General features: G+C 45.8%; 1 protein-coding gene across 1 annotated transcript; it reads right to left on the reverse strand.

The window, feature by feature from the left end:
- Positions 1-11,085: 11,085 nt before the first annotated feature.
- Positions 11,086-18,461, reverse strand: LOC130596837 (G-protein coupled receptor 83-like). The gene is made up of 4 exons (XM_057404835.1): positions 17,100-18,461; positions 14,702-14,827; positions 12,482-12,615; positions 11,086-12,007 (listed from the first exon to the last, which is right to left on the reverse strand). The coding sequence occupies exons 1-4, from the start codon at positions 17,475-17,477 to the stop codon at positions 11,383-11,385; spliced, it is 1,263 nt and encodes a 420-aa protein (XP_057260818.1). The 5' UTR covers positions 17,478-18,461; the 3' UTR covers positions 11,086-11,382.
- Positions 18,462-18,748: the final 287 nt, after the last annotated feature.

Here is an 18,748-nt window from a genome sequence, read left to right on the forward strand (position 1 = left end):
TCCTATCCAAATTATCAGCTTCTTAAGCATACTTCCCCCTTTCCAAAGCACGTGGCTTTTACAGGAAGATAAAGGAAACTAGGGGTATTAGGAGCAAGCAGAGAGGCACCTTCAAGGCTAGAGCTTTTGAGGTTGCTCCTGCGATATTCCCTTACGATGGATGCTGACACGTGTGTAAGTGTGTCAGCCAGTTATGCTCCCAGCCCTTTAAGCTCTGATCTGAAATGTAATGCTTCAGGAGTATGATGGTTTAAACAATTCTAGTTAGGTCTAGTAGCAAGTCCATCATAAACTAGCAACCAACAAGCTCCTCCCTTTGATTAATGTTGTTTTAAAGTCTCATTTATTAGCTCTAAATACACTGCCCATCAATCACCGCAAAGGAACAGTGCACCCTCCTCCCCCTGATGGCTTTATTCCTGGAATAACCAGTTCAGCTCACCGGAGAAGAAAGAGAAGGAAACAGAAAAGGTGTGGTCCCACCAGACACATGGGGAAGGAGGTGCTGTTACAGGAAGTGATTGGAAGGATGGGAAGAAGCACACAAGTACTTGCAAGACTTCCAGACTGAAAAAGATTGGCAAACATAAAACCTATGCCTGTCTTCAAAGGTTTGCCTAGCTTGGGAAAAAAAACTGGGAAAGGCCCTGTGCCAAATTGTGAGCCTGGTTCAGAGCCTGGGTAGGGTAAGCTCTGGCTGCCTCATCTGATAGCATCTTACCAATTGCCACACACCCACTAGGCTTTCGTGAGCTATGCTTATTTCCATTGACCATTGCTGTCTCACCACCTTTAACTCCTCCACTTAAGTGAGCTCACAAGTTTGAACACGAGTCTGCAGCTCTACTGCTCTCCACAAGCTGTGACTTACTGACGAGGAATATCAGTTAAACACATCGTGACAGCAGACGAAGCTGCAGAGGAACAAGTTCCTGGCACATAGTTTGGATTTCATGCCTCAGTTTCTAGGAACAGAGATTCTGTGATTATCTCTGAAGTAAACTTAGCACTACCAGTGAAGAACCTCTGGGTATGACAAAGCAGAAAACAGTCCCAGAAGTGCCAGCTCAGTGAATATTTATTCTAACTCGCAAGGCATCATGGAAGGGTGGTAACTGCAACAACTGCCAAGATGTGATACAATCTCTGAAGATCTCAGATGAAATTTATTTGTGGTCTAATTTTACTAGTTTCGGGCAAAGAAGAGAAAACCACACTGCCTGACACCATGGAACCAAAGACTGATGCTGCTGCATGCTTTATTAAGAGCACCAGGAGGTATTCAGCCCTGGTTTAAAGGAGCTCATGAAATGATGGGGCTTGCCTGCTCTGGCAGATGTTTGGCCTTTTCAAGAACAACACTGCCCGGGTTCTCTGCTCCTGTTACAATACAGTAGCAGAGGAACAATGACAGCTTGTAGTTCAACTTTTATTTCTTTTTCAAAAACCCAAACAAACATCTTTCACACAGGGAACAAAAATAGAGTTTTCTGCATTTTAAAGAGTGGATTTTAAAGTCTCTGGCAGTGCAGGGTGAAACATGATAACCCTGGTAGAAGGACAAGCAGGAGGATGACAGCATCCGCATCAGTGAGGGGCAAGAGATCAGGACACGTTCCTTCTGCCACCTGAGATACAGCGAAGCTGTTGGCTGCCCCCAAGGTCATGATTACATTCCCTCATTCCCAGACCTGCCCAGAGCCCCCAGCACATGTACCCCAGGGTAAAGCTCTCAGTTTATTTGGCTGCACAACACAGATGACAGCACCCCTGCAAGCACACTGGTTTGAGGACTCAAGTGCACCATGCCTGTGAAGAGGCCAACGCAAACATGATGGGCTTTACAGGGACACAGGTATCTCCTGCTCAACAGAACCTGAGTGGAAAGGCCAAATTGCCACCCGGGGAGTCTGTCTCTTCAGGCAGACACAAAAGCATCAAGTGGTTTAATAGACAGATATTTGTTATGGTATGAAAGAATAAGATGATTTAGTTCATCTAAAAATACCAGACCACAACAGAATTGAACCATCATTTACACACACACCCCCTCCTAATTACCAGGGACATAAGAATATCCTAAGAGTTTCCTAGACTGAAAATATCACAAACTGCCCATTGCCAGGTGCCTTGATGGGTAACTGCTGCCGGAAAGCTCAGTCAGATTCAGCAAATAAAGGCAAAACTATTTAATCAGAATGGTGACTGAGCTCACGGCCAGGATCCAAAACTCAAAGGCTAAAATACAGACTGAAAAACTATCTTCCAGGAGAGAACAGACACTCTGGAGCAAGATTTGAGGGTCTTTTTCCGTTCAAAAGAGGAACTACAACTAAATCAATATGATGTCAACTTCCAGCCATAACAGCCAGCCCCAGGGTGGAGGCCAGCTCCTAGCAGACAGAGCAAGAAACCAAAACACACCCCAATGCCAAGAAGAAGCCCCTGGGAACACATATGAAACCTGTTCTTGGAGATATGGGGAAAGGCAAACAGTCCTTGAACTTCTGTTAGCCAATTCTACGTGGACTTACACTTCACAGTGCCTGGCTTTCTCTAAATCAAGGATATTTCCCAAAAATACATTTTGGTACATGTCATAACAAGAAGACATGGCAGAATCTGGCTTAACATTTCTTAATTCCTTAAGGCAAGTTTACCATTATTTATCCTGCAGGGCAGGAGATCAACTCAGGAAATCAAGAAAGAGGCATAATAAAAAAAAAACAACAAACCAAAAATAAGCCATTTTGTGGCTACAAGCTCACCCTTCTCCAGGAGATGGATGTGATAATCTAACCATCTGCTAGGAGAAGAGTAGGATGCTGAAGAACCAGAGCCAAAAGAGCTGTGGGAGCAGGCTCCTAGAAATAATCTCTGGGTGATAAGGTGATGAGCTGCAGCTTGCCCAGGGAACGTGCACAGCTGACACCTGAAGGAGATTACCACCGTCACACTTGGCAGGGTCATTGATTTCAACAAAGTTTGATTCCTTTTCTCATGTCATTCAACAGAATCCACAGCCAACTGTGACACCCCCATCAGTGGCCAGCATTTTGTAACCTGAATGCATTCTTATAATTAGGGGGAAAAAAAAAAAAAGAAAAGAAAAAGAATCCTGATTTTTTAAAGCAATGAGTCCTAGTTAGCCATCTAATTCATTGCTGTCTGTCCTGACAGTGATGATACCGTGCTTTCCCCAGGCTAGACGCACGGTTAAGCCTGCTAAACAGCAGGAAGGGTTTCTGCATGTTTAAGCAACATGCAGGGCACTCTCATAAGCATCATCTGAGACAGAACAAAAATCTTTGGGGGTGACCACTTTAACTCTGGAGTGCATTAGAGAGAGGATAAGAGGAACAATGTTGGTACTTGGGCAGAGTTGTTCCCTCCTATAAAGCCCTGGCTTTAGCCTCTGAACCATGAAGCATCTCTCCAAACACAATGAGCACAGCCTGGGTAAGTGGTTGTGAATAATTTTGTTCAGCTGATATTTTCCTGGATTTATCAACTTTTAACTTTTGATGACCTTCCTGAGTAAGTACAAACACTGTATTGTATTACTCTTGAAAGCAGGAGCTGGCAATGCGTGATAAAACAACTGTCAGGAGTATCACTCCAACTCGGGATGACGTCAGATTCAAAGCATCTTCAATAATGCTTCTCACTGTTATTTCTATCTAAAATAAAAAAAAATTTAAAAAAAAAAAAGAGAAGGAAGAAATACGTAATGGGAATTGTTGTGGTTTGCTTTTGCAACACACTTTAGTTGAAAGCTTTGAGGCTTTTCATGCTAAATGACATGACAAAACCTTTTTCCCACTTGTGCTCATGTAATAAGAAGGAAACACTCTCCCAAAAGATTAACAGGAAAACTTGATCCCACACCCAGAAACTCAAAAGGTACCCTAGAGGCATATAAAATAGGGTAATATGATGCAGGTAATCATATGGTTGATATTATGGATATTCATACACAGGTATTAAGTATATACTTGCTGGCAGGTTGTCCCCAGGGGGTCTCAGTTTTGGGCAACCCAGGGGCAGAGGTGATGTGGCCTGTGGATGGTGGGGGCAGCAGCAGCCCACAGGATGCTGGCTGGACACAGGGGGGCTGGTCCCATCACCCCAACCTGCTGCACAGCATCAAGTGCATCACTAGAAAACCTTGCTGTGACCCATGTTTAGCTGTGGCACAACAGGCTACAGAAAAGGCTATATTGATTCAGATACACGCCAAGGAAATGTTTTGTTCCGTTCCTGAAAGCTGTAGAAACAAGTAATAATTTATAGTAATCTATTTACGGTCTGATTCTGCCACCTCTTTGCACACACTGGGCCATGCCTTTTTGCCATGCAGGGCTTTTGTGTTCAGGCACTAACTCTCCAGGAGTGAGCAGCTGACCCTGACCCTTGTTGCTAAACACAGCAGGAGCTGTGTAGAGATGTGTAGAGGTAGAAGAATGAGGAGAAATTACAAGTAATAGCAATATTCATCACTTAAAATTCACAGAACCTTTGCAAATGTGAAGTAATTACAATACTGAAGGTGAGTGTTAGTGAAGTGTGGGTTTGAGCTACCCTACTCATTCAGAAAAGCTCTACCAAGACATTAATTTTAGAGAGCTGACTGAATATTATGTCTTCAGCTTTCAGATGCTAAAGCATCATGCTAAAGATGAGAAAACGAGATTTGGATTGATGTGACAAGGGAAAAAAGCAAGGCAGGGAAGTGAGTAAAGCTTTAGAGTGGGAGCCAGCACTGCTTCCCTTACAGGGTAATATGGAGTTGAGGCATGGGGAGAGCATATCCTGCTCCTGGCCTGTTTCCCTCTCCCTGCTGTGACCTGGGCAGAGACTTACAGCAGATTTTGCCTTCATCTCTTTCCCCTATCCTGTGCTCATGCTTTCTTCCAAGATACAAGTGAGTGAGCAGCAAGCTAGTTGTACCCAGGCAGCAGTCCTGCAGCAAGGCTGGTGATAGGCAGGGCAGCCCTGGCTCTCCAAGCAGCCGTAATGCCCAGTCCCTGCTGCAGGAGGCTTTCAGAAGGCACATGGCTGTGGATGGCGACAGCTTTGCCAACCCTGGGAGGGAGAGGAGATGACCTGGGGGTCCTTCACTGCCTGCTAGCACCAGCCAGCTCTAGAGAGGGGACAGACATGAACACCATGCTCCTGACTGGCTGTGGCAAGGGAGAGAGCCAGGGTGTGACAGTCAGCTCACTGTTACAGGTCCCACAGACCTCAGCATGGTCTGATCTCCTCAGGAGCATCATCAGCTTTTGCTCGAATTAGAGACGTCAAAGGGCAGCAGTCAACCCTGGCCTCGCAGCACCACTGTTGAATTTTGCTCCATCACTAACAGAAGCTGCATTTCTGGTGTCTTCCCTCTGCAAAGCTCTGTGAAAACAAGCACCACCACCATCATTCCATACGGTGGCAAGCCTGCAGCAGGGGCACCTATGGCTTCTGCAAGGGCAGGGAGACAGGCAGTAAGTACAGGGAGCTGGCGTGGCCCAGGCATAGAAGCATAGGGAAGAAAGAGTTTTCCCAAGAGATGGTGTGGTTAGATGCAGCCTGGCAGAAGATTGCTGGGGTGCAACCCAGTACCTGCCATGACACAACAGGCAGAAAGGATCTGTGACCCCTGTTATTTCTGTTACATCTCCTTTGGAGTTATTACTCTTTTAAAAAGCACCTTGGTCTGGGTTTGGTTTTTTTCTCAAACAGAGCTTTGCCCAGGGCTGTGCAAGGCCTTGATGCTGGTTTTGAGGTGCTCCCTTACAGGATCTCAAAGCTCAGGAGGATTCAGGACCTTGTCAAGGTTTTCTCCAGCTGCAAGATTAGGTGGCTGCACTGGTTGCACCTCACTGCTCACCCTGGGATGGGAGTTTTCCAGCTTTTGGGAAGAGCAGTTTCAGCCTAGACACGTGAGGCTTTTGTCAGCTGATGGAAACAAAACCTTGTATACATCCCTCTTGCCATTTTAAAATAACAAGTCTTGTGATTTTGAGACTAATGTAGAGGACTCAGGAAAAGAGTGAAGGAAAACCAGGATGCCCACTCTTGAGAAGAAATGGAGAAAAAAGATGGCACGTTGTTCAAAACCTCCTCTGGGGTGGTGATGAGACTCTGGAAGAGTCTCTTCATTACAGGGAAAAATCTTTGTGGGATTTGTCTGTTTTAACTTCCCCAGGGCAAGTGTCTTCCAATTGTGGGATTTTGTGCATATCTAGGTGCATTGTTATTACTAACAAACCATAAGCTGTAAAGGAGAAACATTATGTCAGAGGAGGAAAACTGATACCACTGCCATTTGCTTCAATTTCACTGGAAGTGTGCTACCCACCTTGTCTTTTTTGGGACAGTCCAAAGTCTTAAGTGTGATGTATCAGCAGTATTTGGCTACTGTCTGCACTGACTGACCATTTCAATTTAGCCATCAAAACCTATTCATAGTAGTTTGAATAACAAAAATCTTATTGGAGAGGACCCTGCAATGTCCTGAGGCTCAGCAAAAACATGATGGTGACACTCGGTGGAGTCTACTCGCAGAGTTTTATTTGTTCTTTAGCAGAGTGCACTTTTATCCCGGTGTTTGTAGTGAGTCACATTGCCTCTGCCCACAGGTTCCTTGTAAAAAGCAGCATAATAATAAGAAACGCTTTTGCTAAGTTAGTATTCAGCATGGGTCCAGGAAGTTAAAGTTTTCTATTGACTGTTTTCTATGGTTGTGAGTACAAAAGCTCTGCCAATGTGTCCTCATCTGGGCTGGCTGGTGAAGATCTGCCCATGAGCTGTTCTGAACATCACTGCTCTGCTTCCTTTGTCCATCTGTGCTCTTCTGGGAACTTGGGACTCGGTGTTATTACCCAGCTGGGATGCATTAGAAACTCAAGGTCAGGCTAAAACCTTATCTTTCGTATTTTATTGTGTTCTTTTAACTTAGATACAGAACTTCTCAGATGTTTATTGTGTCTGAGGCCCAGGAGATCTCTGCCTCGATGGTAGGCAAAGCTCCAGAACTGCAGCACTGGCATCAGCAATGCATGATTATTTATTTTTTTTCTGGTGTCCCCAACATCAGAAGGACACGGAGCTGCTGGAGCAAGTCCAGAGGAGGCCACGAGGATGCTCAGGGACTGGAGCACCTCCTGTATGAAGACAGGCTGAGAAAGTTGGGGCTGTTCAGCCTGGAGATGAGAAGCTGTGTGGAGACCTCAGAGCAGCCTTCCAGTGTTTAAAGGGGGCTACAAGGATGCTGGAGAGAGACTCTTCATCAGGGAATGTAGCAATAAGACAAGGGGTAAGGGGTTCAAACTTAAACAGGGGAGATTATGTTAGACATAAGGAAGAAATTCTTCCCAGTGTGGTGAGGCACTGGCACAGGCTGCCCAAGGAAGTTGTGGATGCTCCATCCCTGGAAGTGGTCAAGGACTGGCTGGAGAGGGCCTTGAGCAACCTGGTGTAGTGAGAAATGTCCCTGCCCGTGGCAGGGGGGTTGGAGGTGGATGCGCTTAAGCTCCTTTCCAACCCTAACTATTCTATTATTCTATGATTTAAACTGAGGTACACCTCTGGGAAAGCGTGGTTGGCTGGTTCATCAGGGCCTGGCTTTCCTGGATTTGCAGTTGAACCTCCAGAGACATGTGTGCACACACACGAGTAATCTCCTACCGATTACCTCGTATTGCCCATGATTAGAGCTCTCCAAACCGATGCCCAAGCTCGTGCTGTATTTCCCAAGGCTCGGGTTAACGTTTCGCTATGACGTTGCAGATTCTCTGAGAGCTCGTCCTGCTGGAACACTGCGGGAAACCCGCAGTTCCGTGGGGTTTTGAGACAAACAGCGTGCCCGCCACCTTCGGTCTCCTCCCCACCGCCGCAGCTGCCTGGGAACCGGCCCGGGGCGGGCGGGCGCAGGGACCGCCGCGTCCCCAGCGCACGTCGGGACGCAGCGCCCCCTGGCGCCCCCTCGGGGCACACGGCTACGGCGGGGCCGTTGGGGCGATGTCGGTGCGGTGCGGTGCGGGATCAGGCGTCCCCCTAAAACACGCTCGCCCTGCCCCTGGATGTGTCTCGGTGCCCGCCGGCACCCCAGTGACTTCCCTCCGCCCTAAACCCAAACAGCTGGGCTCAGCTGAAGAGTTAAAAGGACGCTCAAACACTTGTCTGAAGCGGGGACAGCGGACGCAGAAGAAAGCAGTGTCTCAACAGGCTACAAGAAAACTTCATTACTATCGTCCTTTAGTAGAAGTGCTCCAGAAAATGTCCTGGGAACATTCTGAAACTCATTGTCCAGTGTAATGATGCTGGCTGCTGTGCCCTCAGTGGCTCTGATGCAGCAGCAGTCATGAATTATTTGTATTTCAGATCTGGGTTTCATGGTAGCTCCTCTGTAGATGAGATCTGCTGTATTTTCATGCTTATTTAACACAAAGCTTCCTTTGGGAAACAAGCACTAAGTGAGCTTTGAGCCACCAAGGCAAAGCCCATGGAAGTGGCCCCATACTCCAGCAGGCCGGTTGTGATGTTGGGGTTGGCAGGGCTGGGATGCTTGGGTCTTCTCACTTAAAAAGTTGGTTCCATACCTCACTGAATTGGCTGGAATAAAGCAGAGCAAACCACAGGAGGAATGAACAGCTCTGATTTAGCAAATGAACAGAAGTGGGATAGCAAAAGCAATGAAGTGTGATTGCGGAATATAATGATTGATCCATGTTGGTAATCTTAATCCTATAATGAATTGCAAGATGTCAGGGCCTCAGAGTGACACATTCCAGCTGAAAAACCAGTTCCAGTCTTCCAGACCTTTAGATTTACAGTGGATGAGAGATGAGACACAACAGCACGTGTTGTGTGCTACCCCCAGGCCCACAGACGTCCCTCAGCCCAGTCTTCCCTGGACCCGCCACTGGGACTCTCACATCTGTCTCTGTGTTGGCACAGCCAGGAGCAGCACCTTGCCAGTGAGCAGCCTTCAGAAATGTAAGTGCTCAGCGGGACAGCTGTACACATGGTTTCTATGAGGGGAATGTCAATACAGATCCCATTTACTCTTGTTCACTTCTGGTCAGGAGAATTAAAAATGAAAATTAATTAGGGACAGTTTAAGGGCTGGTGCTAATGCCACAGATAAGGATTTTCCACTTGCTGAAGCTGAAAATTTTGCTGTCCTAGGGAAAAAAAAGTATAATGACTTCTCATTCTGCTGTGTAAAATATGGGGTCCACTCTTCCTCACCTTACCAGATCTGTACAAACAATGGCAGAAAGAAAATCATCAACAAGAAGCAATTCTTGAATTCAAGTCAGTGATCAAAGCTTCAAAGAAATGGACAAAGTCCACAGTAGAAGTAAAATTTCTATTAGTTTTACCAGCTTAATAATTACACAATTAGCTAATAATTACTGCACCAGCAAGCTTATCACCTGCACAATGAGCACTGGATTATTCAGTAATAGCAATACACTAAACTGAGTCTAAATTTAGGTTACCATCCAGACATGTTTATAGAAATGTGTGCGGGAGGTAGGGAGCCTTAGAAGTGAATCTTCAGATTTCTTCTTATCACAATTATAGACAAAATACGGAGACATAGAGGAAATGGCTCTTCAGAGATGACAATAAAAATATTCTGTTGGTATAGTTGTTATCGATCAGTTCCTTTCAAACAAACAGGACTTCATTGAGCAGTTTCAAAGAAGTTCTGCAGAGATGTGGCAATCCCAGTGGTGCACTTTTCCTACTCTGTCTGCTTGGTAGCAGGTAAGGAGGAGGGCAGAGTCCCCTCAAGGGGAAAGGGCCCCAGGAGATGACTGAGCATCCCAGCAGGAGCACCTGGGAGAAATGCACAAAAAATCGGCTGTGTTCCACTCATGGAAATGTTTATTGGAGAATGAGAATTAAATTCAAGTTAGTGTCCATGCTCCTGTCTGGACTGAAGCATCCCGGAGAAGTGCTGCTGAGACCAACCATTTAACCGCATGGAGCAACAACAAAATGCATGGGAATGAAATGGTATTTGTAGTCAGCACACATCCACAGCTGACTCTTCATCTGTGTAATCATGGCTCTGCTTTTACAAGGGGCTTTTCATGCTGAAAGATGTCAAAACACATGCAAATGTAAGTTTTGGTCATGGCTTTGACACTGTTAGGAGCAGCAGTCTACGCTTCCTTGTTAATAGTCTTGGGAGAGGGAGTATCTCCCTTTCAGAAGTTTAAAGCTGTAGAATCATAGAAACAACCAGGTTGGAAAAGACCTTCAAGATCACCAAGTCCACCACTAAACCATGTCACTAGGGGCCTCATGTACACGCTTTTTAAACACTTCCAGGGACAGTGATTCCACCATTCCCCTGGGAAGCCTGTTCCAATGCCTGATCATGCTTTTGGTGAAGAAATTGTTCCTAATATCCAGTCTAAACCTTTTCCTGGCCGTTTCCTCTTGTCCTATGACTTGTTACTTGGGAAAAGGGACCAACCACCTCCTCCCTCCATCCTCCTTTCAGGTAGTTGCAGAAAGCGATAAAAGTCCCCTCCCCAAGCCTTCTCTTCTCCAGGCTAAAAGTTACACAAAACCCACAGGAGAGAGAGAGGGCCCCTAAAAAGGTGTTTTATTTGGCTGTTATCAGCCCTCAAAAAACGCTGGTGAATCAAATCTTGTTGTATTACAACCCTATGGAAATTTTAACAGAGCTATATTGAAGCAAGAGCATCCAGATGAAGGTTATATATAATGACGGCAATATATATAATATATATATAAAGATGGCAAAGTTTGCGAGACTGTTACAAAAATGTAAGCATCTCAAGGAAATAATATTCTTTGAAGGCAGCTCAACATTGCCAGACTGCAGATTCTTACAGAAGAAAGTGCTGCTTCTGTAAGGATTAGCAGAGGATGTACAGTTAGAAAATGAACGTCAGTTTTCCACCTGGGAAAGGTAGAGGGCAATAAACATTATTCATCTTGAAGAAATTACAAAGAAATACAGCGAAGGAATTGATAGTGTTTCTATATGCGTCAACAGCTGTCTAAGTTTAAATCAGTGTTCATCAGTTGGTGTGTGTTCCCCTTATTTGTTTAGTCTATGAAAGATTTTGTGTGTTGTTAGAGAATTCTCTTTATTTTGCTGACTGTTCCAATTAAAAACTCACTCCGCACCCCTCATTCTGGAGCTCACATGCGGGCAGTCCCTCCCTGGAGATTTCTGAAGACCTGACTGCACAAGGTCCTGAACAATCCAGTTGAACGCTGAGGCTAGCTTGGTTTGGGCAGAAGGTTGGACTCGATGGTCTCCAGCAGTCCTTTCCAACTAATTCTTTCTTATGTCTCTGCAATTATAACACAATGCTGCCTGGCCATCAGATGAAGGCTTTAGTTTTCTGCCGCAGATGGCTGAACACTAGATATATCTGTCTTTGCAGAGTTCCTCTGGGAGGATACTCCTGCCTTCTGGCAGGCACTGCCTCTTTTATAATGGCAGTTCTCAACCCAGGCATGCCTGAAAGAGGGGGAGATGGACTGCAGAGCATGACTCTGGGCTGCGCTACTTCGCTGGCACACACACAGCAGGGACTTCAACTCAGATCTGAAGTTCTCATTCAACCAGCAGTAAATGAAGGGATTGTAGCAGGTGCTGCTCATGGCAAACCAGTGAAAAGCAAAGTACAGAGCATTGCTACTGTGGATGGCCCTACAGGAGATCAACACCACATAGCAGTTCAGGGGGAACCAGCACACTGCAAACACAACCACCACCACCATCAGCATCTTCAGTGTCATCTTCTTTTTCCGTTGATGGGCATAGTATTGCTGCATGGTGAGATCCCCGATGGCGTTTCTCAGCCAGAGCTTCTTGGCCACCATGGTATATGTGATGGAGATGACAAGCAAGGGCAGGACATACAAGAGCACAAAAGTAGTCAAATCCAAATACTTCCAGAAAAGATCAGCAGGAGGAGGGAAGCTGGGAAGGCAGACCATTCGTATTGTTCTGTTTCTGGTGATCAAAGAGAGAAAGAACTGTCAGTTCCACTACCAGCTGCACACAGCTCGAGGACAAACGTCTCAGATGTTCTTACAAGTTTCAGTAAAGGCACAGAAGTCATTCAGTAACAAAATGCCACTTTCAATGAAAAAAAATTGCTTTAAGTTTGACATTCTGCCCCAGTGAAGATATTTTAAACACATCCTCAAGAAAATAAAAAAATAATCCATATTGACATCTGTGCCCTGTAATGACAAAAGAGACCTCTCTTCTGAAGCTCTGAGCTGACAACAAACTAACCTGAATGCAATTCCATTGATTTGCATTGTCCTTCTGTGAGAAACACACCACCTAGCGAAACAGAAGGGAGGCTTCTCTGTGTCACTGTACCTTCTTCTCTAATAATACAGGTGTCCCTTACAATCTGTGGAGCTTTGATTAAGCTGCTTATGTCATATTAAAAAAAGCACCATGTAAATGTCTTACCCAATATAAAATCTTGTCAAAGTCTGATAAATGGCATGAGGCAGTGAGAAGCAGCTTGCCATAACCCAGATGATAATGATGCAAATTCCTCCTTTCACCATGGACATGCGCGGCTTCAGAGGGTGCATAATAACCTGCAGAGAATTTATACATGAGGATTTATAGCGTCTTCAATAGATAAAAACAAGCAGCAAGCTCTAGAAAAAAAAAGAATGCATCTTTGCTTTGTTCATGTCCAGGAGCAAGAATTTCTTGCTGATCACTAAGAAGCAAACAGCCTGAGTGCTTTCCAGGACAGCAAGAAATGCTCAACGTGGACCCGAAGTGTGGCAAAGTTGAAAGCCAAGAGGCTGCTCTGATTTGTAGTCCAGGGAATGCAGAAAGTCTCCTAATTAGGAAACAAGGTCTCCAGTACAGATGGTAACCATGGGGCTTGCAGCATTGGCATTTGGTGGACACACAGGACAGAGTGACAAGATGCTGGAGAACCAAGGTTGAATGTAATCCTTGGCCAGCATAGGACTGACAACCCTGAAGGCTGGTCGCTTTTACATTCACAGTTTACCCTGTGCAGTACTGGCTACAGCATGGTGTACCCTATGCACGTTTGCTGCTAAGGAGGGCTACTTTATCTGACAACATCTGGGTCACTTTTTGAGCATCATGATGCAGTTTGAAGTACTGCAGCAGCTCTACATCCCTCCAGTGTTAAAACTCATTTTACAGACATCAGAGAGTACGACATCTGGAAAATGTAAGGGTTTGTGCAAGTGTCAAGTGCTACTGCTGGACCCGAGTCCTGAGCAGAGAAACACTCTCAGTGTCACCCATTGGCTTGACTTCAGAGATCATGATGGTTAGATGTCTGTTGAGCTACATGCACTATGGATGATTAGATTAGGCAAAGAAACAATAATTAAAAATAGACCTTTCATGTCATCCAAATTATCTCTTAGCTGAGGAAGTCTTTGGTATTTGGCATGTCATTTCTAGTCCCATTGTAAGTATCTATTTCACCAAGCTTCTACAGCTCCCCTGGAGCACCTGTCTGCTCTGGTACCTCTCAGGACTAGCGCTGATTTCTATTTGCTCAGTGACATATCCTTACTTCTGTTTTTACCTCCTTGGGCCATACTAGCTAATTCAAGTTCTGAGCAACCTACTCCACTGAATTTAAAGGTAGGTGTTGTGTTTGCCCTTAAACAAGCACTTCTTGATACCTAGCCATGCCTTGCAATGAACCCAGAATCTACCGATTAAAATGAATCATCAAAACACTTTGCTTTCAAGAGCTACAATATTGCACAAAGGAAGGGCAGACTACCAAACCTTTTCAGTAAAAAAGACAGAAGTGGATGATCTATACTCTGTCAGTCACTGTAATTTTCTGACACCAGATGGAGCCCATCCCAGACAATCAGATTGGAATTTGTTATCATTTTGAACTTCATCTAGCCATGTCATTTCTCATGTGAAGTTGCTTTTCGATAACAAACATTTTAGTGACTCCACCACCACACTCGCTGGCTGAGAGCGTGCCTTGCAGGATCTGCTCTCTCAGTGCACAGCATTTATCAGCTTAAGCAAACATAACAAACCGCTCTACTTCAAAGAAACCCTTTGGTTTGCAGTGCAGTCTGTAAGGTTTTCCTTGTTGGTATGTGCCGGAAAGTAACAGGGCAGGGTGAAGAGAAGAATTTTTCACCTTGAACTGAATATGCTAACATAGTTATCACTGCTTCCAGTCTTAGGCATCCCAAAATAGTGAGGCAAGCCTAAGAACTGTAAGATTCTTCATAAACTCATGCTGAGATTCTGCCTTGGCTTGCTGGTGCTTGAACTTCAGTATATATTCCTGCTGTGCTTTCAGGGCTGTCATTGGTAGAGTGGCTAAGCTGGGCAGGGACCCCTGGAGATCACCTAGTCCAATGCCCTGTGCACTGCAGGTTCAGCTAGAGCAGGCTGTCCAGGGCTCACAGGTTTTGAGTATCTCCAAGGACAGAGTCCATAACTTCTCCGGACAGCCTGTTCCAGTGTTTGGTCATCCTCACTGTAAAACAAAGCATGAGGTTTTTGTCTACCACAATGAAAAGCAGAGCTCTCCCCTCCGTTCCTTGAGTCCCAAGACAAACCAGGTTTCCAGGTACTGCGATTTCAAGGGGGGTAAACTATTTAGTGCCTTATTTTCTAGCAAACTTAGGGATCATGTGTATCACATACCTGATGCCGATCCAGAGCGATGGCTGCAAGGGTCAGCACAGACACATGAACAGAGCAGTACTGAACAAATCGGCTTACGTGACACATCAGCTTTCCAAAAACCCAGGTACTGCTTACAAACCGCACCTGAAGAACAGACAAAATTGGATCAGAAAGTGCGCATTATCTGATGAGCACCAAATAGGCTTCCCAGGAGTACGGTAAGGAACAAATGCTTTCATGGTTTCCTTATGCTTTGTAGATGCATTAGGTTTTCTGGGAAAACAGTAACTATGCAAGATGCTTTGAAACAGAGGTGAGATTTGTCACGAAAAAATCTGCTTGAGCAGTGCTCTGTGTATGTGTGTTTGCATGGGCCTGTGTACATGGGTACATATAACATCATCCGTCTGGAAAATCTTGGACTAGTTTGTGCTGGAAGGGACCTTAAAGCTCATCCAGTTCCAACCCCTGCCACGGGCAGGGACACCTTCCATAGAGCAGCTTGCTCCAAGCCCTGTCCAGCCTGGCCTTGAACACTGAAAGGGTAGGGCAGCCACAGCTTCCCTGGGCACCCTGTGCTAGTGTCTCTTCCCTCGCAGGGAAGAATTTCTTCCTAATATCTAACATAAATTTATCTCAGCTCCTTGATGTGGCTCCACAGGGAGGAGCGGTAGCTTGCTTTCTTAAAAATAGTTGCACATCTGAATTTGTGGGTGCTGAAAGTTGCATGGGTTCAAAACTTAGAGAAATTCATGAAAGAAAAAATCACTGAGGGTACTGAAATAGCGAGGTACCACCTCCGAGTGAGAGAATGCCTGTCTGTGGAGCATCCCTGCCTGCCTGCCCCGTGTCCGTACACTTCCTGGAGCCTGTAGCTACCAGCAACGCTCAGAAACAGGGCATGGAGCTGGGTGTCAGGATCTTGCTTGCACAGTGATGTCTAAGCCCAGCTCTCCTCTAAGCACATTGTGTGAGATGCATCAACAGCAATTTCAGAGATGTCAATTAAGTTACACAGAGAGAACGAAATTATCCCCTCCAGTTGAAAAAGCAGCTCACACATCACAGGCTGGGCTGCCCTCATTGATCGGACTGCTGCAGGTACGGAAGCCATCTCCACCCAGGCATGAAATCCAGCCACTCTTGGGAGGGGAGCGGGGCAATGGCAAGGGCAGCGTGGCATTTCCTATGAGTTCCCAGAGGGTGCTACTTATTGTGGATTTTCTGCAGGACACATTATTCCAAATAACAGTTGTTCTCTCACCTCCTTATTATTCCTGACAGTGTTTATTCTAAATTAATGTAACTCATTCTGGAAGGAAATGAAGCCACTTTGAAATAAAGCACATTTACTACAAAATATCTGTCCACACAGAAATTTAGTCAAGTAGCTAGTCTGTTTTCAATTAATCCAATTAATTTCCCTATAGAGACAACTCCAGTAGCAATGACTCTGTCACTGAATGCGTAGCAAAATGCTGTTTCTTTGAAGTTGTTGTAAAGCTCCTTCCCAAGAGATTACAGTTATTTAATTACTTGTGCCTAAAGTGTGACTGTCATGCAAACACACGAGAGGGCACTACATTCCCCTGAACAGATTATGGGATGCAAATCCTGCCAGAGCAAGGAGGAAAAACCCCGTCAAAGAAACAGGATCAGTTTAAGAACAGGTGAATTCAAACTGGCAATCAGGAGCTGCTTTTGGAAGGCAGAACTCTGTGGGCACAGCTTTGTGTAAGGACTGAAGCAGCAGTACATGAGATGCTTTTGAATCAGAGGGCTGTGTCAAATTCAGCTATACACAGAGTCCTACTTACTCATCATTTATAGCTTGTAACAGTGGGGCAAGTAATGAATCCGTTTAACTCTTCCCACCTCATTATTTTAATAGTTTTTTATGTCTTATATTACTTAGCAACTGAACTAAGCAAAGGACAATCAGCTGCAAAAAGCAGCTCGTAGTGCCCCAGTGAGAGGCATGTCAAGCTGACACAGCTCAGCAGACCTAGCAGTTTCCCCTACAATCATCTTCACAAAGACTGACCTCTTCTGCAGCATTTCCATAGGAAATTGGCAGGTAGTTGGACTTTCTAGTGTCAAAATTGTCCCTGCTTCCTTCCCCATTAAAAGACAGACAGCACTTTGACATCTGTGCCTTGGCACTGTCCTGGGAAGAGGGAGGAGAGCTGAAGAGAAGTGACATGAGGAGGGTGCACAAGTGTCCCAACTCTGCTTGCTGAGCTCTGCCTGCTGCAAGGGGTGGTGGGGAGCAGGGGACACGACAGCAGCTTGTCCGAGAGGAAAAAGGGAGAGGGACAAAAAGAAACTCCGCCTATTAGCCTGTTCCCGGCCCATTCAATATACGTGCACACAGCTGACAGGCACACACAGAACCACCAAAGCAGAGATTGCTCACCAGCGTGAAGGGGGTGTTCAGAATGGTGATCATCACGTCGGCAACGGCCAGGTTGACGATGAAGAGGCTGGTGGCTGAGTGCATCCTTTTGTTCTTGATCACCACGTGGCACACCAGGATGTTGCCAAAGAGTGAGATGCAGATGATCACAGAGTAGGCTAGAATCAGCAGCGCCTTCACTGTCCGGCTCTGAGACTCACCCTCGTATTGGGTCCCACTGCCGAAGTCCCCTAGGTCCTCCAGGTCCAAGTCACTGTGGAAAAAAGATTTGTTAGGAAATCCATACAGTGCAGAAAAGAAGTTGGTTGTGCTGTGATTCTCTGCTCTCCAGAGGGGCTTGGAGATATACTGCAGTGGGAACCACGTGTGCCTGCTCATGGCTTGGGAAGCCAAAGCTCCAGCACTGCGTGTGTCCCTGGGCAGGCTGCTTGTTCCTCCTGCCCTTCTTACTGGCAGCTCAGGTGCTACAGTCAGTGGTTGCAGGGGGGCACACACCCCCTTGCATTTTAAAAATCTGCCCTGTGGTTGCAAACTACATAGAAGAGTGGGTAAACGGGTCCTTGTTCCTATGCTGACTGCATGGGGACTTTGTTTCAGAAACTCTCCAGCTGCTGTCGTTTTTCAGTCCCATATGTCCTATGTACAGAAGCTGACTCAGATGCTGAAATATCAGAGATTCCCAACACTTTCTTCTCTGCACCCGGGAAGAAATCCTAGTTAATATTTCCTTTCTGGACACTGTTCTGCTTCTGTCCCACAACAACTTCTTGGAAATCCACTGGATTTGTTTTCCACATAGTCCTTCATCTGTCGGGTATTTTTAGAGCTTGTCAGAATCAGAAAAGCAAGGGCTGCTTTTCCCTTTTCTTTCCATCCTCAAAGTGTCTCTGAGCTATATACACTGAAGCAGCTTTGCTTAGAGACTGAGTGGTCCCTGCTTTCCCTGTGATATATACCGCCTGCCAGATGACACACCATGTAGGAAATAGCCAATAGCGTATTTCTTCCTCATTTATCCTGAGGTGTATCACAACCACACACATAGACGATGGGAGAGACTGACATGTGCGGGTGTAGCAGAGCAGCAAAATAGAGAGAATGAGGATGTGTCCTCGTTGTCCTCATCTCTCCTCCTTCTCCTCCTTTCTGTGTACCCAGCAAAACAGCTACATGTGGTGAAGCATCTTTACTAATTTGCAGCATCTTTCTCTCTGTTGCAGAGTAAGTACAGGGCACCTGAGGATTTCTCCCAGCTTTGTGCCTGACACTGTCCCCTTCTTGCTCTCCTGTAGCATGGAGGACAGAGTAGAAAAGTGAAATGAAACCTGAAAATGAGAACAGAATTTTCAGGGTGCTGCTGTGTGTCTGGAGAGTCCCTGTGCACTGAGCCAGGGCAGCAGGGAGAGCCACGGCAAAGAGCAGCAATCTGGATGCAATCCCTTGTCTTCTCCTTCCCTTCCTTTGCAGTCATTTGAAGAGCAGGCTCCAAGCTCAGAAATGCAGATGTGAAGAGCTTTCTGTGCTGTCTTCCTGCAGTGGGCCCCCATGCTCACAGCGGGGGGCATCTGGCAGCACCAGGTGCTGAGCAGGCAGGGGGGATGAGAAGAGAACAGACAGGTTTGCATACAGGATTGGAGACAAACGTCAAC

Source organism: Pezoporus wallicus, unplaced genomic scaffold (assembly GCF_028554395.1).
Source record: "Pezoporus wallicus isolate ANWC-B61680 ecotype Strahan unplaced genomic scaffold, APGP_CSIRO_Pwel_v1 contig_5104, whole genome shotgun sequence".
In the NCBI taxonomy this organism is placed as follows: Eukaryota; Metazoa; Chordata; class Aves; order Psittaciformes; family Psittacidae; genus Pezoporus; species Pezoporus wallicus.